General features: G+C 32.0%; 1 protein-coding gene across 1 annotated transcript; it reads right to left on the reverse strand.

Moving 5' to 3' along the window:
• Window positions 1–1,012: 1,012 nt before the first annotated feature.
• Window positions 1,013–19,091, reverse strand: LOC134727669 (uncharacterized). The gene is made up of 3 exons (XM_063592050.1): window positions 18,839–19,091; window positions 17,883–18,118; window positions 1,013–2,557 (listed from the first exon to the last, which is right to left on the reverse strand). The coding sequence occupies exons 1-3, from the start codon at window positions 19,089–19,091 to the stop codon at window positions 1,013–1,015; spliced, it is 2,034 nt and encodes a 677-aa protein (XP_063448120.1).
• Window positions 19,092–22,766: the final 3,675 nt, after the last annotated feature.

Consider the following 22,766-nt stretch of genomic DNA (forward strand, 5'->3'; position numbering starts at 1 on the left):
ATATTTTCCACTTGTATCACATGTTTTAGAAATAATTCAAGAACGAGATTTAAACGAGACTGAAAAGTCAGAGGAATACATCCTTAACTGTTGATAGATTATAGAACGAAAATTAATGTATTGTTATTACAATATTAATTAATAATTACTAAGATATATAGGTGCATAATGTGTTTAAAGTAAACCCTTATGTATATGTGTTTATTAAACGATCGATAGCATACTCCTTAATCATTCATTTTCTGAAGACCTAACGATAAAGTCCTAGACATCCAATTGTCGTATATAGCTTTTTAATTTTCTGTTTTTCTTCAATTGTCTGAGTTAATATTCTGATCTGATCTTTTCGCTGAATAGTTCGTTATGTTTTGATTGTTTCTAGGAAATGGATTCAATGAGTTTCGGATATTACAAAGTAAACGGTGATCAAAATTACAAAATTCAAACGCATAACCTAGTCTAAAAAATGCTTTTAGTCTCCTATCGTTAATTTTAGCACTATCTAAAGCATCGAAGTTAATCACAACGATGTTCTTTCTAACTTCACATTTGAAGGAGCTCCATATATGGTTCCATTCTATATTTTGAAATTGAGATTCCTGATAATCCTCTGTCAGGACAACGATATAGAAACGACTCCGTATAATATTTTTGTATATTTGTTCAACCTGGATACCACCGGGCTCAAAGTCCCGATATGGAATACACGTTTTCATTCCATGCTGCTCAAGGTACACATTCAAAGTATGTATTGCCCATGCTGTTCCTGCGTTGTTTTCTATATTCAACGAAATATAAACATCAAAATATATTTCCGAATTCATTATTGTTGCATTGGATTGATTTAGTATCTTTCTCACAACCAATTTGATTTCATATTCAAATCTTTGATATATTACAAAACAGATCAGTAATGTCGCAACGGGTAAGGCAATACAAAAGACTAAGTCGTTTCTTTTCACTGGACAAAAATCGTCTTTTGATAAGTACCTTGCATCTATATGTTCAGATTTTATATCACAGGTGATGCGATTTGGGCTGCAATTTTGACTACTATAGCGTTCAACCATGTTTTTATCCAATACAATTCACACCTACATTTTGTTTTAATTTCACCAAAAACGAGATTACAGGGATTTTTCTGCAGAATAGTTTTATCAAAGAAACTGATTCTATTTTTGTAAAGATTAATGTAATTCAGTGTTTTGATTTTATAGATTAAAGGATCAATGTGAATTATGTCATTATAAGATAGGTCGATTCGCTTTGTTCTATTCAGGTATTCCTCAAACTGTACATACTTTATTTGGTTTCGACTAAAGTCAATATCTAAGTTGTCGAAATCAGGAACATTCGACGGCAATTTTGTTTGTTTACTGAAAGTGCAGTTGACTACAACTCGTTCCTTTGACGGTTGTTGAAAACAAGTACATCGCATAGGGCATTTATTTTTCATATTAATGTTGCAAATGAAAAGGTCGTATATTGACGAATTACCTTTCGATGAACCAATCACATAACCTTTTAACTGTGGAGGACTGAAACATGTAACATTATGTCGTGTAATACCTTTAAATTTACGTGCAGCATTTTCTACGTATTTGATGTATAAACCTATACTACAATCGCATTTCCAAGGGTTGTTACCAAACTGAAGGGCGTATGAAAAAGCTATAATAAATGTACTTATTACATCTACAAAACCTAGTTCTTCGGGTGTTGGAATACGGCTTAAATTATTTGAAGTCATTCTAATATATCCCCCGCCAATTAACTCTCCTTTTCTGAAGCGTTTTCCTTTAACTTCGTTTGTGAATTTGGATATCTTATTTTCTGTGCAGTCCACTTCAAAGAACCAGAAACCCAGGAAAATATTTGTTATATCGAAACTTTTTAATCCGTTTCGTTTTATTTTAATGTACATTAAACTACCTGGACGATAATTGAACGACTCCGGCTCAATATAAGATATCAAATTATTTGAAAGGTCTAGATAACGTAAAAATGTAAGCTTACTGAAAGTGGACGAATTGATATTCTCTATAGAATTGTTTGATAAATCTAATGTGTCCAAATTTGAGAGGCAACTGATATTTGGCAAATTCTGAATGTTATTATCGCTAAGGTTGACTGTAACCAAATCGGGATATTTACATATGTTATACGGAAAATATAACAATGGACATTTTCCATGGTAATCTAGAATAAAATAGTTGGAACTATTCGATTTTTCGTGTTGTCTTATTTGCGGTTTCTTTAATGTGTCATAGTTCACTATTTGTAGCTTTGTTTGAAGACAAGAATATTTTGGAAAATTCCAAAACGGTTCTGCAAACTCTGCACAGCACAGACTCAGTGCATCATTTTTTGACACGAATTCAAAATCTGAACATTTCCCTTTACAACAGTTTGGACAATACAGTGTAGATGCACTTGCAACACTCTTTTCCAACCACTGGAAATGTTCAGGAACTGTTATGTTGTTTTCAGAGAAACTTTGAATTATAAGCTGAATCAGAACTGCAATGTGTTTCCATGAAGGAAATAATTTTTCTATCTTAAAAAAAAGAAAAAACATTTAAAGACTTATACATTATCATGCTCTGTGTGATTCTAATTTGAAAAAGAGCATTAAATTGAAATTAAAAAAAAAAAGTTACACAAACAAGAAAAAACCTTTTGGTCTTGATGTTGAGATCTCTTCAGATACAACAACTAACCCCGTGATTATCAAAAACACCGAATTTTAGTACATATTTTGTAAATGGATGTAGATAATAATCTTTAGGTTATCTTCGGATTGTTTTTGCACGGTTCGGGAGTAGTATATTAGTATATGTGAACATATTGAAGGCCGTACGGTGACCTATAGTTGTTAATTTCTGTGTCATTTGGTATCTTGTAGAGAGTTGTCTCATTGGCAATCATATCACATCTTCTTTTTTATAAAGGCATCTAGTTTGTCATACATAATCTTACACTTCGATGATATTTATTAACATTATGCTACAAGAAACCTAAGAAGATTCTTATTCATTGTTTAATATTTAGACGTTTATGAATAAATAGTATTACTTTTTCTGCGTCCAAAACACTTGCCAGGTTCAGCTTCGTCGAGAACGTTCAAACTGATTCAGATAGCCCGACACCACAAAGTGTGTTATATGATAAGAAAAATCTTTAAATATGCATCATCTGACTTGTTTTTGGCAAAATACAATTTTCTGTAAAGAATTGCATATTTGCATTCTATATTACCAATCACACTAAAGAGGGATATTTCTTTTATGTGTTTATGTTCAAATACGTCGTACATTTTATTTATAAAATTCCTTTACTAATCTACATATAAATATTAGAATTCACTGTCCAGTTATAATAAAAATATCACTGTAGCTGCATGAAGCGAGAAACCAATGCAGTAGGTAGATTAGTAAGTAATTAGTTCAGTTCACAATCCAATAGTATACATAATATATGAGACATCAGATAAAAGCAGCATTAACATATTATATGATTCCTGCTTTAAAAGACACATGGAACACTTTTATCTCATGCCCATTTAAGCATACACAATTTAAAAATCATTTTTCAAACTTAAAAATTATCTAAAAGTATAAAACAATTACTATACAGATCATTTTTTTTCGACTAAAAAGAAGAAGAAAAAAGTAGAATTAATTTTAAAATCTAAAATAACATGTTTATACACAAGTAAATTAAAACTTTAAACTCTTTAGAAGTTATGAATTTATAACACAGTCTGCTAAAACTTGATAATTGTATAAAAAGTATGTATATGTTGATTTAATGAATTTATATAGCATAAAATATATATTTATACTCACAAATATCATGTTTCTATATAACACCCAATTTCAGATAAAAAATATTCATACAGGCCTTTGGAAAAATTGAAAGCAAATATAACAACTACATACACTAAGAAAAAATTAAAAGCAAGCGCAAGCGATTGTCAATATTGTAAAACAATCAAACTTTCAATATTTTATAACAGAAAATACATCTTCAGGAAGAAACCAATTGCTTACGTTTTAAGCCAACCGCAATTGATATAAGTAGGAAGAAAAGTGCAAAACTACAAGGAAAGGCCACTTTATAATGCATATCTCGGAAAAAACATTGTCTCGGTTTCTGTTTATAATTTGTTTTTAAACAGATGTTACTGTAATATTTATAATAATTATAATATATAAATTTTATATAATCGAAATGCCAGTTTCGTAAAACTTAAATTATAAAAAAGGCCAATAAACCGATGTCATAAAACGGGTCTGTATACAAAAATGTTAGGTTTCATTTAAAATCATTATGTGTATCAGTTAGTAATCTATTTATTATCTTGTTTCTAAAAATATATAAAAAAAAAAAGATGTGGTATGAATGCCAATGAGTCAACTCTCCACAAGATACCAAATAACACCGAAATGAACACCTATAGGTCACTGTACGGCCTTCAACAATGAGCAAAGCCCATACCGCATAGTCAACTATAAAAGGCCCGAAACTTTTTTATTTCATTTTCTTTGATATAAATACGTCATTCTCGACTAAAGGAAAATTTCATAATTTTTTTGAATAAAAACGAGAAATTGGGATTTTTAAGAAAACCACCGTCATGAGGAAATATTTAGCTTTTCAATTATAAAAATAAGTGTTTGTGAAACTGCTATATATTCAATGAAGTTTTTCCGATAAAGTGTGTGATTCAAGTTTTTTGAATTTTTTATATATTTTTGTCAAATGGTCAAAGAAAATATTTTGTCAAAATTTAATGAAAATTAAACGAGCCAAATCAGTTTTTATTTAGTAATTGGTACCACCTTAACAAAATACATTAAAAAGTTCTCTCAGATTTTAAATAGAAATACGCAATATTTCGCTAAACAAATAAGCTTCATCAGGCGTGTGCATCTCTCAAGGTGAAATCGGATGCATGACAACAAAATATTTGTGTAGCTTAATCTATACAAGATTTGAGATAAAGTGTAACATATTTTGCATGAAATATGTTTGTAGCTACATCTACATAAAGTTGGAATAAAAGTTTAACACATTTATAGATGTTCGATTATATGAATTTCTATAAATCAATTTGTATGATTTCAAGATAATTATGGTTTTGATTTGCTTTTTTTCGTCTCTCTAATTGAGTCCATGAGGTTCAAGAGTTCGTAACTGGTGCATCCATAATCTCTTTCTCTTTTGTCTTCCTTGTGCATCCCAATTTTGATTTTTCTCAATGATTTGAAATGTGACGTTTTCAAAATCATGTCCTGCTCTAAAAAGGTATGTGGTAATTGGGCAGTTTCTTTCTTTTGTATAAAATGGCCGATGGTAATTTAGTCGGATGTTAAATGGTGATTCTGTTTCACCAACATATTGCAATTTGCAAGTTCCACACGTTAGAACATAAATGCAATTTTGCGTTTTGCAAGTTCCACACGTTAGAAAATAAATGCAATTTTGCGTTTTTCAATTTGATGTTATAAATTTGTTGTATTTTTTCTTTTTGACTGTGCTGACGAATTGAGTTTCGATGTTGGCGACTTTTCAGCACTTACAATTGCCCCCTCCGCATGGCTATATCTTTATTTTATTGTGGCTGTTGTCATGTCAGTTAAAAAATTTAAAAGAAGAGGTTATTTGGTCAAGTATTGGTCAGACTGGTCGTGTATTGTTCAGACCTTTGGTCGAGTATGGTTCAGACTGAAAAAAATAGGTCGAGAATGGGTTTAGACTGTTTCAGACTGGTCGAGTAATAGTTCTGACTATTTTCATTAGCTACGATAATGGTTTAGTACAAATCAATACAGTTGAGTACGGTTTAAACTGGGATCGAGTAATGTCGTATAAAATTTAGACCAATTCAGAATGGTCGAGTAAAAGTCAGTATAGTGAAGTACAGATATAGGCCATTTCAGACTTTTAATAGTTTGTAGTGGTCATAACAATTTCATAACAACAACCACTATAGCTGTCAATTGCAAAACGTAATGAATAATGTAAAAACCACTAGAACAAAAACTTACTCAGCAAACGAGCATAAAATAAATCCACAAATGCCTTTGCAACTACAACAAGGCATGTTTGTTAGGCAAACTTTATCGATTATAGGTGATTACGCTTCTCCAACATATATGAGTAGGGCGGATACACAAAACCAGCCTTTCAATCAAATAAATCCACACATTAATCAAGATGTCATGAGTCAGAATCTTACTCCAAACCATGGACCACCGACAAACATACCTCATTGTATCAACTAGCAAAATCAACATCATCAGTATATCGAGAAATGCCTCATCATGGGCATGCACACCAGTTGTACTAACAGCAAACCCAGCCAGAATCAGACTATGCACATGTGAACAACAGACTACAATGTCCACACCAGTACAACAGAGCTTTCAATTGCCTTAAGATTCATACACTACATTCAAGATATGTTGTGAGCTACCTTTATATGAAGCACGCTGTAACATTCAACTAATGCCAGTTGAACCAAATGCAAATATGAAGTATTACTCACAAAAAAAACTAAATAGATCAGGTGAGACTGACACAAAGGGCAAAGTATGATTTAGCACAAGGAACAACTAATGTCAGATGTATCAAATGCAAAATATAAAGTATTACTCACAAGAAAATCAAATACATCAGGTAGTATTCAGGAACACTGGCTTTGGACATTTGAACAAGACTTGATTGATAAAACCATTCCACAAATGTAAAATTTTACAACAATGTCGTGATCCAAAAATCAATTTTCAAGTCACGAGTGGTCGTGGTGGAGTTTCGATTTTATGGCCGATAGAATAGAACCATTTAAAAAAACAGATGATGGAAATAATAGGACAATTGTTGTCGTAAATTTATCAATCAATAAACATATATGCTTAGTAAGTCCCTACAGTGAATTCAGATTTTGAATACCTAGATATTTTACTATCCAAAGTAGAAAAATATAAAGAAATTCTTACCGTAGAGATATGAACGTGGTGAATAAGATGGATAGTTTTAAAGCTGCTAAAAGAAGCAAGAGCAACTTTTAGAGGGAAAAGAATACAAAGACGAATCCAGGATTAAATACATTATCAAAATTGGCAAAGTTTTTTGAGATATGAAGACAGTGAGAAAGAACTGTTAAGTTTTCATTCACAGCAGCTTGATCAATACAATTTTAAGTACAAGGTACTAGTAGTTTAAGCAACAAATGCTCAGGATGTTATCCACCACTTGATGATGTTTCAAGTTTACCACCATATTTACACGAAGAGACTGACACTAGAATCAAGATCGATTTGTCTGATGCAGTAAAACACAGACTTAACTGAGTCATGACTCAAACTGTTGATACTGATGTCATTGCTGTTTCGTTATTCCGTGACACAGGGACAGACAAACTTTGGTTTGCATTTGGAAGGAGAAAAAGCATAAGATATATGTCAATCAATAACCTTTCAAGGAACTGCGTTGGTGACATTAATGGAGGTTGGAGATGTGACTATAGCATTTGGAATGATGAATGACCAGCCAACATCACCATATGGATTTGATAAGTTTAATGTCATTGAAAACGATACTTGGTTTTGTTGTAAGATCGAAAAAAGAAACAGATTGGGTTAACAAGGCAAGAAAATATGTGTTTTTGGAATTTATGGATGTGAGAAACAATACCACAGTCTTTGTAAATGTTGGAAATCAGCTCTCCGATTGTGAATTGCGGCCTAACGAGTATGCTGATTGGGAATAATGTCCTTACCTCAATAAAATACCTTGAAACTGAAATACGAGTGGATGAAGTCTTGGATGCGTATGGCAGTTATAGCAACAAATGGTCAGGAGATTCTATCTTATCCAACACGTGATGTACTTCAAGTTCAGCGCCAAGTTCACATTTAGAGGCAGACACTAAAATCATGTCTTCAAATGCAACCAATGTCTCTCACATAGTCTTTTTTTTTACCTTTCAATCAAAGAGAGAACCACATCACAAAAGGTAAAGGCATGAATGACAATAAGTGTGTCAGATCAATCAGATCACTCGACATTGCCTAGTGCATTTGAAAGGCCATTGATAGATATTAATCCAAAGTATTTTGCCCTCCCAAACACAATCCATAGTTCGTCTACCCCTATGTCACGGAATAGCGAAACAGTAGTGACAGCATCATCATTAACGACTGTTCGAATCATGACTCGTTTAAGTTCGTGTTTCACTGCATCAAACTCGTGCACCAAAACTTTACATCAAAGAAAAAGATTGAGGACTCATCTTTGAAATTTACGTAATATTTTTACCGGAAGTGTCAACTTTATATCTAAACATTTACAACATGCAAGAATAAGTGGTTTTGGGGATAACTTATAGCCGAAAGTTAAATGACCAGCACAAAATAAAATCAATTTCTTTACATTTGGAAAAAAAAATGAAAATTTAAATAAAAAATTGATATTTCTATGTCCGCATTTTTGAATATTACCGGAAGTAAGGGTTTTTAAGACATATGTCTTATACATTGTATCCATCAGAAGCACCAAAGAGAGGTTCTTAACAATGTAATGATAGTAGCAATACGTTTAAACATATTTCAATTACCCTCCCTAAAAAATAAGCTTATTTAAGTACAATTTCCATCATGTTGGATTTTAACCGGAAGTGGGGTTTCTGAAGACATCTAATCTATTTAATCTATCCAAAAGTAGTAAATAACAAAGGTCTGTACCAAATATTATGATAGTAGCATGATATTAACACATTTTTACACACTAGCCTTCGATATTGGGCTGATTCAAGTATGACGTCCGCCATTTTGGATTTTACCGGAAGTGAGACATTTTTTTCAAATGCCTCCCTATCTGAAATAAAAGAGTAATAGTTGAGGAAGGTCTATGTCAAATTTCATGCTTGTAACAGGATGTGCACAATTCGTCTGAAATATGCATGTAGCCGCCGGACTTATGGTATATATTTGAATGAAAGGAATAACAGACATTTACGAAGTTTATAAGGAAAACAATATGACTATCCACCCTGACCTGAAAAAGAAAACTTGTTATCATTATGATTGCAGATCTTCGTCTCGAATAGATTATATTACATCAAATAATGACATTCTTGAAACAACAATTGTTCTTGTGCAAAGTCGAATAATTACCTCTAAACATCTGTAAGTAAAAGCCGTAACAATAAATGATTTTGATGCTAAACAGCAAAATAGGAAAAAGAATAATAATACTTCATACAAACAGCTATGGGACATGTAGATGGAAAACGTTATCAATCAACATCTAAAGTATTACTAACAAGTTCACAAATCAACTGGACCATTTATTCTGTCCATGAAACGGATACACACCTTTTCTTGCTAAGATAGAAGCGAAACTTTCCTTAGATACCAACAGGGAAAAGAAATCGCTATTGGTCGACAACAATTTGTTGAACAATAAGAGCATGGTCCAAATGACAAAACATATTTCGTCTAATAAAAACAAATCGGTCAACTAAAATCATATGTAGCAGAATTTGTTATGAAGAGGAACAAAAAGCTTCAATCTTAAATAAACAAAAACAAATACTTTCAAGAATAAAACATCCCACAAAACCATCCAGAATTTGATGATCAATTAATGCAAAATAGCCAAAGTAGATATTATATCATCGAAAAAGTCAAAAAGTTAGAAAGAGAAAGGCAAATTGGTGTTATCAAGGAAGAAAGGAAGAAAGGAAGAAAGCTATATCAAAACTTTAGAATGACTAGACAGTACATGAGTATGAGATAAGAGCAAAACATAGTAAGCGTCCTTGAGATGAATCACTAGTTGCCAATAAAACATGTTAAAAAAAATACTGAAGGAAAGGAAAACAGCAAAGTTATTTAAGACTGGAGTTATAACACCTGTTCTGAAGAAAGAAAAATGCTATGTATACAGAAAACTGTATCAATTCATTTCAAAGTACTCGAACATGTACTTATAGCAAAGGCTGAAATACTCAAAATGAATCAATCAAACATGCAGTTTTGGATTTACTGAAGAGCTATCCCCAAATATGGCCTAACTTATTCTATCTAAAGTATGCTCTGAAAATAAACGAAATAAACTTACTATTAAAAAAAAAAGCAGTTGATGTGTTCAATCATCAGATTTTACTTGACAAAATGTTGGTTTTTTTCGTACAAGTAATCAATCGAAATCCAATATGATTATATATCATCTACAGTGAAATGGCAGAGAGATCATAGCTTCAGCTTTAGAATTGAACAAAGCGTGCGACAAGAACTTGTCTCATCAAACAACAATCTCTATGAACAATATATAAATGAGGTGGGTCAAGATACGTATTAGTTTCTCCATAGGCGGTAATGGTAACGTTTTCTTCTGTTGCTCAGTCCATATCATTAATTTGGATATGTGTGATGGCTCGTTTCGAAGCTGAGACATTTTCACATATGTGGTTAAATTTTCGGGGTACGAAGTGAGATTACTTTTTCCGTAAATTATCAAACCCCGAGTATCCTTTTGTGATGCGGCTCCTCGTGGTAAAACAACCCATTTTTAACTAAATGAGATCTTTGAAAAGTTAATACTTTGAACACATTTAATAGCTCCATAGATTTTACACATTTATTCTGTGTTCCCCTACTTTCTAAATTAACACAAATGGTTAAGCTCAGTTACATGTTTATCATAGAAAAATGTCAAATAGCACTACACAGAGATTTTTGTTCACACGTGACTTTTGAGTTCCTCATTTCAAGGCGCATTAGGGATATTGTCCCAGCTACTTTGCAAAATGAAATTCAGAAGAAAGCAATGACGTCATAGTCGAATTTTGATCAACGAATAACTGTGATCAAACGAACCACACAACAATTAAATGAAAATAATCAACAGGTCAATGAAAAGATAAATCGGGTAAGAATTAGAGAAAACATGATACAAATTCGACAGGTGAACACGAGCAATCATACAAATGTCAAGTCATTTATATCTTATTTAAGAAAAACAATTCAACAATATACATTTTCGAAATGAATCGACATACATATATCAATTTACTCAAAGGTGATGATGTCGCTTGAATCAAAATAATTGCATTAGCCTAAAGATCACAAGATATTAAAAGAAATTGATGAGGTAGTGCACATGCTCAGGAAACTAACTTTTAAACACATTTAATGCATGTTTAAAAATAGTCGTCTGGTGTAAATTATAACTGAACCATATTAGGTCGGCTATTTCATGTTTAAGGATGTTTGCTACTCTGTTTCAAAATAACAAGCTTTTTAAAAGACTGTTATAAATTGATAGTATATAAATGACGGAACTTAAAAAGAAGGAAAAAATGATGGGTCTGTGTGCTTGTTTTTGAGATATAAGCCATTAAAAATGTGGCGGGAAATGATTCTCTCTAGATTTTTCATACCATTAACATCTGCAGCTTTTTTCATTCAAAAACTATTAAAAAATAACAAGGATTTTATAAGATTTTCAAATATGACTTTTCAAACTATATGAAATACAATTATGAAAAGAAAGTAGGGCTTAGTGGGCAAATTTTTTAGTGGGCACTTGATGGATAAAACCAGAGGATTCCGATTATCTGACAAAAATTCAAAAACAAGAGGAGCGAACATCCTTAAAGTGTACCCTATTGCAAAGATGGGTTGATACTCCTTATTGAATAAATTATTCACGGTTAATGGCTAAATCCGAGGGACAGTTATGGTCGACTGATGAATGGCATTATCAAACTTTTCTTCTTCTTCAATAATGAAAATTAATATTTGATCACATCTTTTGAACAAATGAGACATTTTTTTCAATTGTTTTGAGAAATATTCAGACTGTTTCTGACGTTACGAAGTAAACGGTGTTCAAATTTCAAAAATCAACCGCATAAACTAGTCTTCATAATGCTCTTAGTCTTTGCACTATCTAAAGCATCGAAATTAATCACAACGATGTTCTGTCTATCGTCACATTTGAAGGAGCTCCATATATAGTTCCATTCAATATTTTGGAATGGAGATTCCTGATAGCCTTCTGTTAGGACAATGATGTAGAAACGACTTCGTATGATATTATTATAGATCTGTTCAACACGAAAACCATTAAACTGATTTTCATTTATAAGCTCTACTAAGTATTATAGTTTGATTTTGGAACGAATAGATCATACAATAGTATCATATAATCGCAAATATCATGCTTCTATATAACACCAAATTTCAAATGAAAATATTCCCACAGGCTATTTTTTAGGAAACAAATATGAATATAATAACTAAATATACTTTAAGGAAACTACATGTATACGAAAGAGGAAGGGGTTGTTAATATGCTAAAACACTTAAACCTTCACATTAAGATTACAGATTAGGGAGAAACAAATTGCTTACGTTTTAAGTTTACTTATCATCAGACCTACCACACGTCATAGACGCCGGAAGAACAGTGAAAAGCTACAAGGAAAGGCGAGTTTATTTCGCTTTTCTTGGTAAAAAAACATTGCCTCAGTTTCTGTTCATAATTTGATTTTAAGCAGATGTAATTGTAACATATATACTAATTATAATCTAGAAATATTATATAATTAAAAAGCTAGTTTATAAAAACTAGAATTATGAAAAAAAGATAAAGTCCAATAAACCGAGATCATTAGACTATTCTGCATAGAACAATTAAGAATTTCATTTAAAATGAATATCCGTTAATAATTTATTATTTTGCTTCTGTAAAAGTTTTTTTTTCATTTTCATTGATATAAGTGCGTCATACTCGAATTAAAAAAAATCGTATTTCATAATATTTTTGGATAAAAACCAGAAATTACGTTTTTTAAGAAGACGTATGATATTTTACATGATAAATAATCTTTAAACATTAGTTTTAAGGCAAAGAAGTCTCTTACAAATACATCTTTTAGAAATGGAAAATCCTGGCGTCCGGTGATGACTAACATCTTTTACATGTTTTATTAGATGGAAATTATGTGAAAAAGTTGCTTTTCAATCTGCTTGTTTAATAGCTTCACTTATTAGTGGGATTTGAACTAATATCATTTTAACAGTTTAATATAGACGTTTTTTGTGTAAATTGTATGTGTATTTGTTTCTTTTTGAAACATCCCTCTTTCTTCCTTGTTCACCAAAATTTATCTTCCGTATGACAGTATGATGTAGGACCCCTCTTCTTCGTTCTTGTTCAGCACAATGTATCTCTGTGTTTGTCTTGCGAGATACAGTTATTGTATACCCAAACGGTACCACCTGATTTACCCCCCATTTTTTTCTATTTCTTTTTCTGCAAGATTGTGTTCTCTTTTTTCATGTGTATTGATGTCCATTTTTGGTGTTTTTTTCATGTTACCGAAACATTTCTTTTCCCGTTTCCAAAAAAAAAAAAATGCTTTCTTATTTTCTATTCTAATTAACAAAGCATAGCATTTGTTCTGTGCTTAACGTATAATAATTGCCCTCAATCAATTTTACCTCTGATATTTTATCACAAATGAAGTGTCTGAAACTGTTTCGAAAGTACATTTGAAAGAAACAATTGAATTCGTATTTTAATGTTACTTAATTATAGTAAAATACTGTATTTATCCCCCTTTTCAATCAACTCAATGCAGAAAAGGGTTTGATGCTCAAATTCATAAACACAATCGCAAGTTGACTTGGACTTATTCAAACTATATAGTGTTATTTTATCTTAACATATGATTTAAATTAGCACATTTCAAGAGTGTACTTCGGTTTAAAAAAAAGAGCACTAGGAACAAAGTGCGAATCGGACAAAATATTGATTTGTTTAAAAGATAGCCTGCGGTAACGTGTTTCCTTGTTTTGCTTCCCATGTTCGTCGTCGTTGATAAGCAAAGTGTTATATTCATATTCATGCATTAAAATCAGCAATCAAAAATCAAACGCCGACACCGGAAAATTTCAAAAACTGTTGTGGTCCCCTAGTTCATGAAGCAAGTTAGTAGTCGATTTGCACTTTGTACACATGGCAAGGTTAAGGCTGTTTATCAAATTCTTGATAAGCTATTTTGTCCAAGGAACAATACGTGGTTTGCAAATCAACACTTGGGAAAACTTTTACATCAGATGAACGATTTTTGTTTTAATATAATTATACAGTCATTTTACGTATGGTCGTTGTATTGCGGCAAAATCAATCAAACGTGAGAAGCAATGAATTTGTTCATATTCTAATTGTAACTGAAATGATGCTAGGAAGAATAAAAGCAACACCAGATGTCAATTTTTGGTATCCACAGACGGACGAGGATGAATCTTTTGAAAAGATAAATACATAAAAGCAACAAACACAAAACTAACAACGAGCATGTTCGGCAAAATTGGTGCTAAAGGAAACAACCAAAACATGAGAAAAAAGGGCTGTGATACAAGTATTGGCAGTGTTAGAATCAATTTGAAAGTGATTTTTTTTCTCAAGATGAGTGACAAAATTATTGTGTTGGAAGGTGACTTTAATAAATAAAAACAAAATGTGTGTCATTTGTTCTTTCGTTGTATCTTTTTTTCTTCGCATGAATTAAAATTTGTGGGATTTGATTGAGTTTTTTTTCTTTAGTTTTTGAACTTAATTTACCTATAAGAAACCAATTATGCTACCTACAGCTGTCCAATACTTTTAGGAAAGAGGAGGGCTATTCTTAAAAATATTGGACAGTTAAAGGTAATATAACGGTTTCTTACAGGTAAATTATAGTCCAATCACTGAAATAAAAAACGGGTACAACAATAGAATGACGTCACAACAAGAAGAGGAGGGCTATTCTTAAAAATATTTGACAGTTAAAGGTAACATAATGGTTTCTTAAAGGTATGTGATAGTCCAATCACTGAAATAAAGAACGGGCAAAACAATAGAATGACGTCACAACAAGAAGAGGAGGGCTATTTTTTTTTAAATGCGGGACAGTTAAAGGTAATATAATGGTTTCTTACAGGTAAGTGATAGATGGATCACTGAAATAAAGAACGGGCACAACAACAGAATGATGTCACAACAATGTTTGAAGTGTCAATAATTTTAACAATACAATACTAACTGTATGTGTAAAATAGCTCAGTTATACAGGGAAGTTTTTGTCTATTGATTTAATCCAAAATCTAGGACATCATAATATAAAACAAAACTCGATACTCGATACGTGACTGTGTATATGTACATCCCAAAATGATTGTGAAATAAAACTACCAATGTTTTTTATTGATGCTAATTAGGATGATTTACATCTTGTTCCTTTATCCAAAAGCTTTCCCGAACCTGTCGCTGGGCATCACTCCAGTGAATGTTCTGTTCAATTACAAGGATTTTCATGCGGTTAAAGTCATCAAGTTTATGACAGACTGAAATGCTGAGAATCTGGGAAAAGTGGCTTCTTACAGATATCACTCCTATGGTCATTGAGCCATTCGTGATCAGATACTTTAGCCTCCACCAACAGGTTCTGCAGACTGTTGGGTTGCCTTTGATAGTTTGTTTTTCTTTTCAACTGATTTCTAATACTCACGAATGACTCCTAAGCTGTTTTTGAGAGATGGGTGGTAAGTAAGGACACATGGAGTCCTTTAATTTTCTTTTTATCTATTATTCTAACAGTTTACTCCTCGAGGTAGTTTCCGCTACAACAAGAAAACAAGAACCAATTGCCAAATTATAGAACAAATGTCACTGGTAGATAGCGTCTCAGTAGATGTTAGCAGTTCACTGAGAACAAACTGTCAACAAATACCATGATGATTAATGTGCGCAAACCACACATGAAAATGTCATTTACACCAATTATTATCAATTGCAATGTAACATTCAATGTATTTTTTATTTCAATGTTATAATAACTTCAGTCTTGGACAGTCTGTTCAATTAGCATATTTCTAAATTCCAACTAGTTCAAAATCCTGATTTCATTGGAGTTTGTCGAAAAAAACAATTTGAAAAATAAAATTGCAACATATATTAAACAAACACTGTTTGTATGGTATAATAAAGCAATTGTTGACCTAAGGGAGGTAACCTTTTAAGGGTCTACAAGTTTGGATATTCACCTTTCCTAAGCGCGATAACTGTATGATTTATACGTCGTTTTGTTTACTGATTTGTCGGAAGAGACATTGGTACCATTGCCATAATTGTGAAACCTTATGATTACCGGAATATATAAACAATACAAAAACTGTAATAAACAGCCTGAGGCAAAGGCTTGAGTAAAACATAAAGGACATATAGCAAGGTAAATATAGAAAGTAAAAAAACTCTTAGTACAACCAAAGTAGTGGGCAAATATATTAAACGGTACATTAACAGAAACATGAGAAATAACCCGTTAATATAATTGCACAGGGTGATCACTTTCCACACAACATGAACAATAAACCCTTCAAACAAAAACACCAAAAAAGGAAGATGTGGTATAACTCAAATCTAGATAACTATCCACCAGCGACCAAACATGTCTAACACCGCCGACTTAGCTTTAAACGAGACTAGTAGCCAAATTTGCTCAGACCTGTTTTTATATTCAGATCTAAAAAAATTCACTCCATTAAAAAATCGATTACATGTATGATGCACAAGTTTCTGTGCCCAAATATACAGTAAAAATACAATAACTCTTCTGTAATGTTAAACCGTACAACTAACGGAAACAAGTATCTACCATCAATACATGTCTATAATTTCGAAGCAAACGTCATCATTGCAAACCACAAATCCTCAATCATACATGTAACTATTACGACAATATATGTATGGTGCTTTGAATCACCCAAGGTATATGTTTATGACTCAGAACTTTTTTACTGCAATGCAATGTAGGATTAATTTCCTACAACTGTCCCAGGGGATTTTTTTTCGACCCTTTTTCGTATGCAACCGGATATGACGTACTATATTTTGGTGGTATTACACCTATTGACAAATATTGATAGGTTGATATTAAATTGTAGATTTAGAGTTTTTATAAAGACACTAAAGTTGATGGTTTTGTCATTTGAAAGAAAGAAATCGGAATATTTCTCGTCAGACACTAGCAATTATCATACAGTGGTGTAGATAGTTAACGATCCAATGTCTTTTAAAGGTTAGGCAAATACTACAATTTACCATGATATCATTATATGAGTGTCATAGTGTTCACATTTTAATTGATAAAAAACACACAAACCACATTAAATATACACTTTATACTATAAGCCACATATGACAATACAAAGTACTTAAAAATCATGCAAGGATATTACACCATATTATCGCATCTATCTATCTGTTTACAAAAAAACAATAGTATGATTTCTAAAAATATCTATTTTTTACAAACTTGCAATATCCAGGATTCTGTAATACGAAGCTGACTTAACTGTTGATAGATTATAGAATGAAAATTAATGTATTGTTATTACAATATTAAACAATAATTACTAAAATATATAGGTGCATAATCTGTTTAAAGTAAACCCTTGAGTATTTGAGTATATGTGTTTATCAAACAATCGATAGCATACTCCTTAATCAGTTATTTTCTGAAGACCTAACGATAAAGTCCTAGACATCCAATTGTCGTATATAGCTTTTTAATTTTCTGTTTTTCTTCAATTGTCTGAGTTAATATTCTGATCTGATCTTTTGTCTGAATAGTACGTTATGTTTTGATTGTTTCTAGGAAATGGATTCAATGAGTTTCGGATATTACAGAGTAAACGGTGATCAAAATTACAAAATTCAAACGCATAACCTAGTCTAAAAAATGCTTTTAGTCTCCTATCGTGAATTTTAGCACTATCTAAAGCATCGAAGTTAATCACAACGATGTTCTTTCTAACTTCACATTTGAAGGAGCTCCATATATGGTTCCATTCTATATTTTGAAATTGAGATTCCTGATAATCCTCTGTCAGGGCAACAATATAGAAACGACTCCGTATAATATTTTTGTATATTTGTTCAACCTGGATACCACCGGGCTCAAAGTCCCGATATGGAATACACGTTTTCATTCCATGCTGCTCAAGGTACACATTCAAAGTATGTATTGCCCATGCTGTTCCTGCGTTGTTTTCTATATTCAACGAAATATAAACATCAAAATATATTTCCGAATTCATTATTGTTGCATTGGATTGATTTAGTATCTTTCTCACAACCAATTTGATTTCATATTCAAATCTTTGATATATTACAAAACAGATCAGTAATGTCGCAACGGGTAAGGCAATACAAAAGACTAAGTCGTTTCTTTTCACTGGACAAAAATCGTCTTTTGATAAGTACCTTGCATCTATATGTTCAGATTTTATATCACAGGTGATGCGATTTTGGCTGCAATTTTGACTACTATAGCGTTCTAACCATGTTTTTATCCAATACATTTCACACCTACATTTTGTTTTAATTTCACCAAAAACGAGATTACAGGGATTTTTCTGTAGAATAGTTTTATCAAAGAAACTGATTCTATTTTTGTAAAGATTAATGTAATTCAGTGTTTTGATTTTATAGATTAAAGGATCAATGTGAATTATGTCATTATAAGATAGGTCGATTCGCTTTGTTCTATTCAGGTATTCCTCAAACTGTACATACTTTATTTGGTTTCGACTTAAGTCAATATCTAAGTTGTCGAAATCAGGAACATTCGACGGCAATTTTGTTTGTTTACTGAAAGTGCAGTTGACTACAACTCGTTCCTTTGACGGTTGTTGAAAACAAGTACATCGCATAGGGCATTTATTTTTCATATTAATGTTGCAAATGAAATGGTCGTATATTGAAGAATTACCTTTCGATGAACCAATCACATAACCTTTTAACTGTGGAGGACTGAAACATGTAACATTATGTCGTGTAATACCTTTAAATTTACGTGCAGCATTTTCTACGTATTTGATGTATAAACCTATACTACAATCGCATTTCCAAGGGTTGTTACCAAACTGAAGGGCGTATGAAAAAGCTATAATAAATGTACTTATTACATCTACAAAACCTAGTTCTTCGGGTGTTGGAATACGGCTTAAATTATTTGAAGTCATTCTAATATATCCCCCGCCAACTAACTCTCCTTTTCTGAAGCGTTTTCCTTTTACTTTGTTTGTGAATTTGGAGATATTATTTTCTGTGCAGTCCACCTCAAAGAATCAGAAACCCAGGAAAATATTTGTTATATCGAAACTTTTTAATCTGTTTCGTTTTAGTTTAATGTGCATTAAACTACATGGACGATAATTGAACGACTCCGGCTCAATATAAGATATCAAATTATTTGAAAGGTCTAGATAACGTAAAAATGTAAGCTTACTGAAAGTGGACGAATTGATATTCTCTATAGAATTGTTTGATAAATCTAATGTGTCCAAATTTGAGAGGCAACTGATATTTGGCAAATTCTGAATGTTATTATCGCTAAGGTTGACTGTAACCAAATCGGGATATTTACATATGTTATACGGAAAATATAACAATGGACATTTTCCATGGTAATCTAGAATAAAATAGTTGGAACTATTCGATTTTTCGTGCTGTCTTATTTGCGGTTTCTTTAATGTGTCATAGTTCACTATTTGTAGCTTTGTTTGAAGACAAGAATATTTTGGAAAATTCCAAAACGGTTCTGCAAACTCTGCACAGCACAGACTCAGTGCATCCTTTTTTGACACGAATTCAAAATCAGAACATTTCCCTTTACAACAGTTTGGACAATACAGTGTAGATGCACTTGCAACACTCTTTTCCAACCACTGGAAATGTTCAGGAACTGTTATGTTGTTTTCAGAGAAACTTTGAATTATAAGCTGAATCAGAACTGCAATGTGTTTCCATGAAGGAAATAATTTTTCTATCTTAAAAAAAAAGAAAAAAACATTTAAAGACTTATACATTATCATGCTCTGTGTGATTCTAATTTGAAAAAGAGCATTAAATTAAAATTTAAAAAAAAATTTTACACAAACAAGAAAAAACCATTTGGTCTTGATGTTGAGATCTCTTCAGATACAACAACTAACCCCGTGATTATCAAAAACACCGATTTTAAGTACATATTTTGTAAATGGATGTAGATAATAATCTTTAGGTTATCTTCGGATTGTTTTTGCACGGTTCGGGAGTAGTATATTAGTATATGTGAACATATTGAAGGCCGTACGGTGACCTATAGTTGTTAATTTCTGTGTCATTTGGTATCTTGTAGAGAGTTGTCTCATTGGCAATCATATCACATCTTCTTTTTAATAAAGGCATCTAGTTATGTTACCAGTAGAGAAACTTTGAAATATTACCTGAATCAGGAATACAAGATATTTCCATGTTGATGATGAATAAAGGACCTCAAAATATGTAAAACATTGTTTCCGACTTATATATTTTCATTGTATGGAACCTAATTTAAACATGAACATCGATAAAATTGACGAAAATCACAAAGAACTCCGTGTTTGATAGGAGAAAACTTTTTCTAAAGGTTGATCTTAATTGAGTATCAACCAATGTACAGACCCATAAATTACGTAAATATCAGGACGTCCTCCGACCATTTCAGATGTAATATATTTAAAAGCTTTGGTATCATTTCTAAATAAATGCATCTAATGTGTTATACTTCTATAAATCATTGACTAAGTTCATAGATATCATCTTGTATTAGATTAACTCAATATCAAAAATTGTAGTGGGTTTCTATTTATGAATCTGGTATGATTTTGTGTTTGTTTTTTTAAAGTCACTGTTCTACTATTCTAACAAAATCTCTCATTATGAGATATGAGTTTCGAATACAGATATATATATCATGTTCTCATGTTCTGAGGTTTATATATATGAAGACTTCATCATGCACCATATATGTCCGCAGTAAGCTAAAACTTGACAATTCTATAAACATGTCTTTCATTTAAAAATCTACAAAGTATAGATAGTAAATTTTGAAATGAACAAAATAATAAAATATGTAAATATTTACAAATGTCACAAATTGTATTTCAATTTAACTTATTTTTTATGCTATTGGAATTAAATTTAAATCTTACTTGTAATAAATAGCAGATATACAAAAACGTATGAGGTCGACATTAGGCTAGATCATTTAAATGTGCACTTATTGTGCAGTCAATCAAAAATTGGTTTTGCAATAGGGGTTCGACCGGGATAAATGGGGATGTGGCATGTCACTGGAAAATGACACCTGTCTTTTTCGCTTTTCCTGTCATTAGTTTATTTATTTTTATTTGTGATCACCTGTCATTCATGTACCACCTATCATTACGGTATTACCTGTTATTGATGTTACACGTGTCGCTCATGCAACAAATGTTGTTTATGTTTCACCTATCATTCATGTACTAAATGTCATTCATGTATCGTCTGTCAGTCATGTACTACCTGTCATTTATGTATCGTCTGTCAGTCATGTACTACCTGTTATTTATGTATCGTCTGTCACTCATGTACTACCTGTCATTTATGTATCGTCTGTCAGTCATGTACTACCTGCCATTTATGTATCGTCTTTCAATCATGTACTACCTGTTATTTATGTATCGTCTGTCACTCATGTACTACCTGTCATTTATGTATCGTCTGTCAGTCATGTACTAAATGTCATTCATGTATCATCTGTCAGTCATGTACTAAATGTCATTCATGTATCGTCTGTCACTCATGTACTACCTGTCATTCATGTATCGTCTGTCAGTCATGTACTAAATGTCATTCATGTATCGTCTGTCAGTCATGTACTAAATGTCATTCATGTATCGTCTGTCACTCATGTACTACCTGTCATTTATGTATCGTCTGTCAGTCATGTACTAAATGTCATTCATGTATCATCTGTCAGTCATGTACTAAATGTCATTCATGTATCGTCTGTCACTCATGTACTACCTGTCATTTATGTATCGTCTGTCAGTCATGTACTAAATGTCATTCATGTATCGTCTGTCAGTCATGTACTAAATGTCATTCATGTATCGTCTGTCACTCATGTACTACCTGTCATTTATGTATCGTCTGTCAGTCATGTACTACCTGTCATTTATGTATCGTCTGTCAGTCATGTACTAAATGTCATTCATGTATCGTCTGTCAGTCATGTACTAAATGTCATTCATGTATCGTCTTTCAGTCATGTACTACCTGTCATTCATGTATCGTCTTTCAGTCATGTACTACCTGTCATTTATGTATCGTCTGTCAGTCATGAATAACCTGTCATGTATGTATCGTATGTCAGTCATGTACTACCTGTCATTTATGTATCGTCTTTCAGTCATGAATAACCTGTCATGTATGTATCGTATGTCAGTCATGTACTACCTGTCATTTATGTATCGTCTGTCAATCATGTACTACCTGTCATTTATGTATCGTCTGTCAGTCATGTACTAAATGTCATTCATGTATCGTCTGTCAGTCATGTACTAAATGTCATTCATGTATCGTCTGTCACTCATGTACTACCTGTCATTTATGTATCGTCTGTCAGTCATGTACTACCTGTCATTTATGTATCGTCTGTCAGTCATGTACTAAATGTCATTCATGTATCGTCTTTCAGTCATGTACTACCTGTCATTTATGTATCGTCTTTCAGTCATGAATAACCTGTCATTTATGTATCGTCTGTCAGTCATGTACTAAATGTCATTTATGTATCGTCTTTCAGTCATGAATAACCTGTCATTTATGTATCGTCTGTCAGTCATGTACTA

This window comes from Mytilus trossulus, chromosome 8 (assembly GCF_036588685.1).
Source record: "Mytilus trossulus isolate FHL-02 chromosome 8, PNRI_Mtr1.1.1.hap1, whole genome shotgun sequence".
NCBI lineage: Eukaryota > Metazoa > Mollusca > Bivalvia > Mytilida > Mytilidae > Mytilus > Mytilus trossulus.

What these genes read in the sequence shown, in the direction of transcription:
- LOC134727669 (XM_063592050.1), bottom strand. Translation starts at nt 19,091, where the DNA reads ATGACTTCAAATAATTTAAGCCGTATTCCAACACCCGAAGAACTAGGT. An exon ending in TGTGATTGGTTCATCGAAAG is followed by an intron (nt 18,119 to 18,838) that starts GTAATTCTTCAA and finishes CGTTGAATATAG; the next exon opens with AAAACAACGCAGGAACAGCA. An exon ending in GGAGCTCCTTCAAATGTGAA is followed by an intron (nt 2,558 to 17,882) that starts GTTAGAAAGAAC and finishes CTTTTTTTTAAG; the next exon opens with ATAGAAAAATTATTTCCTTC.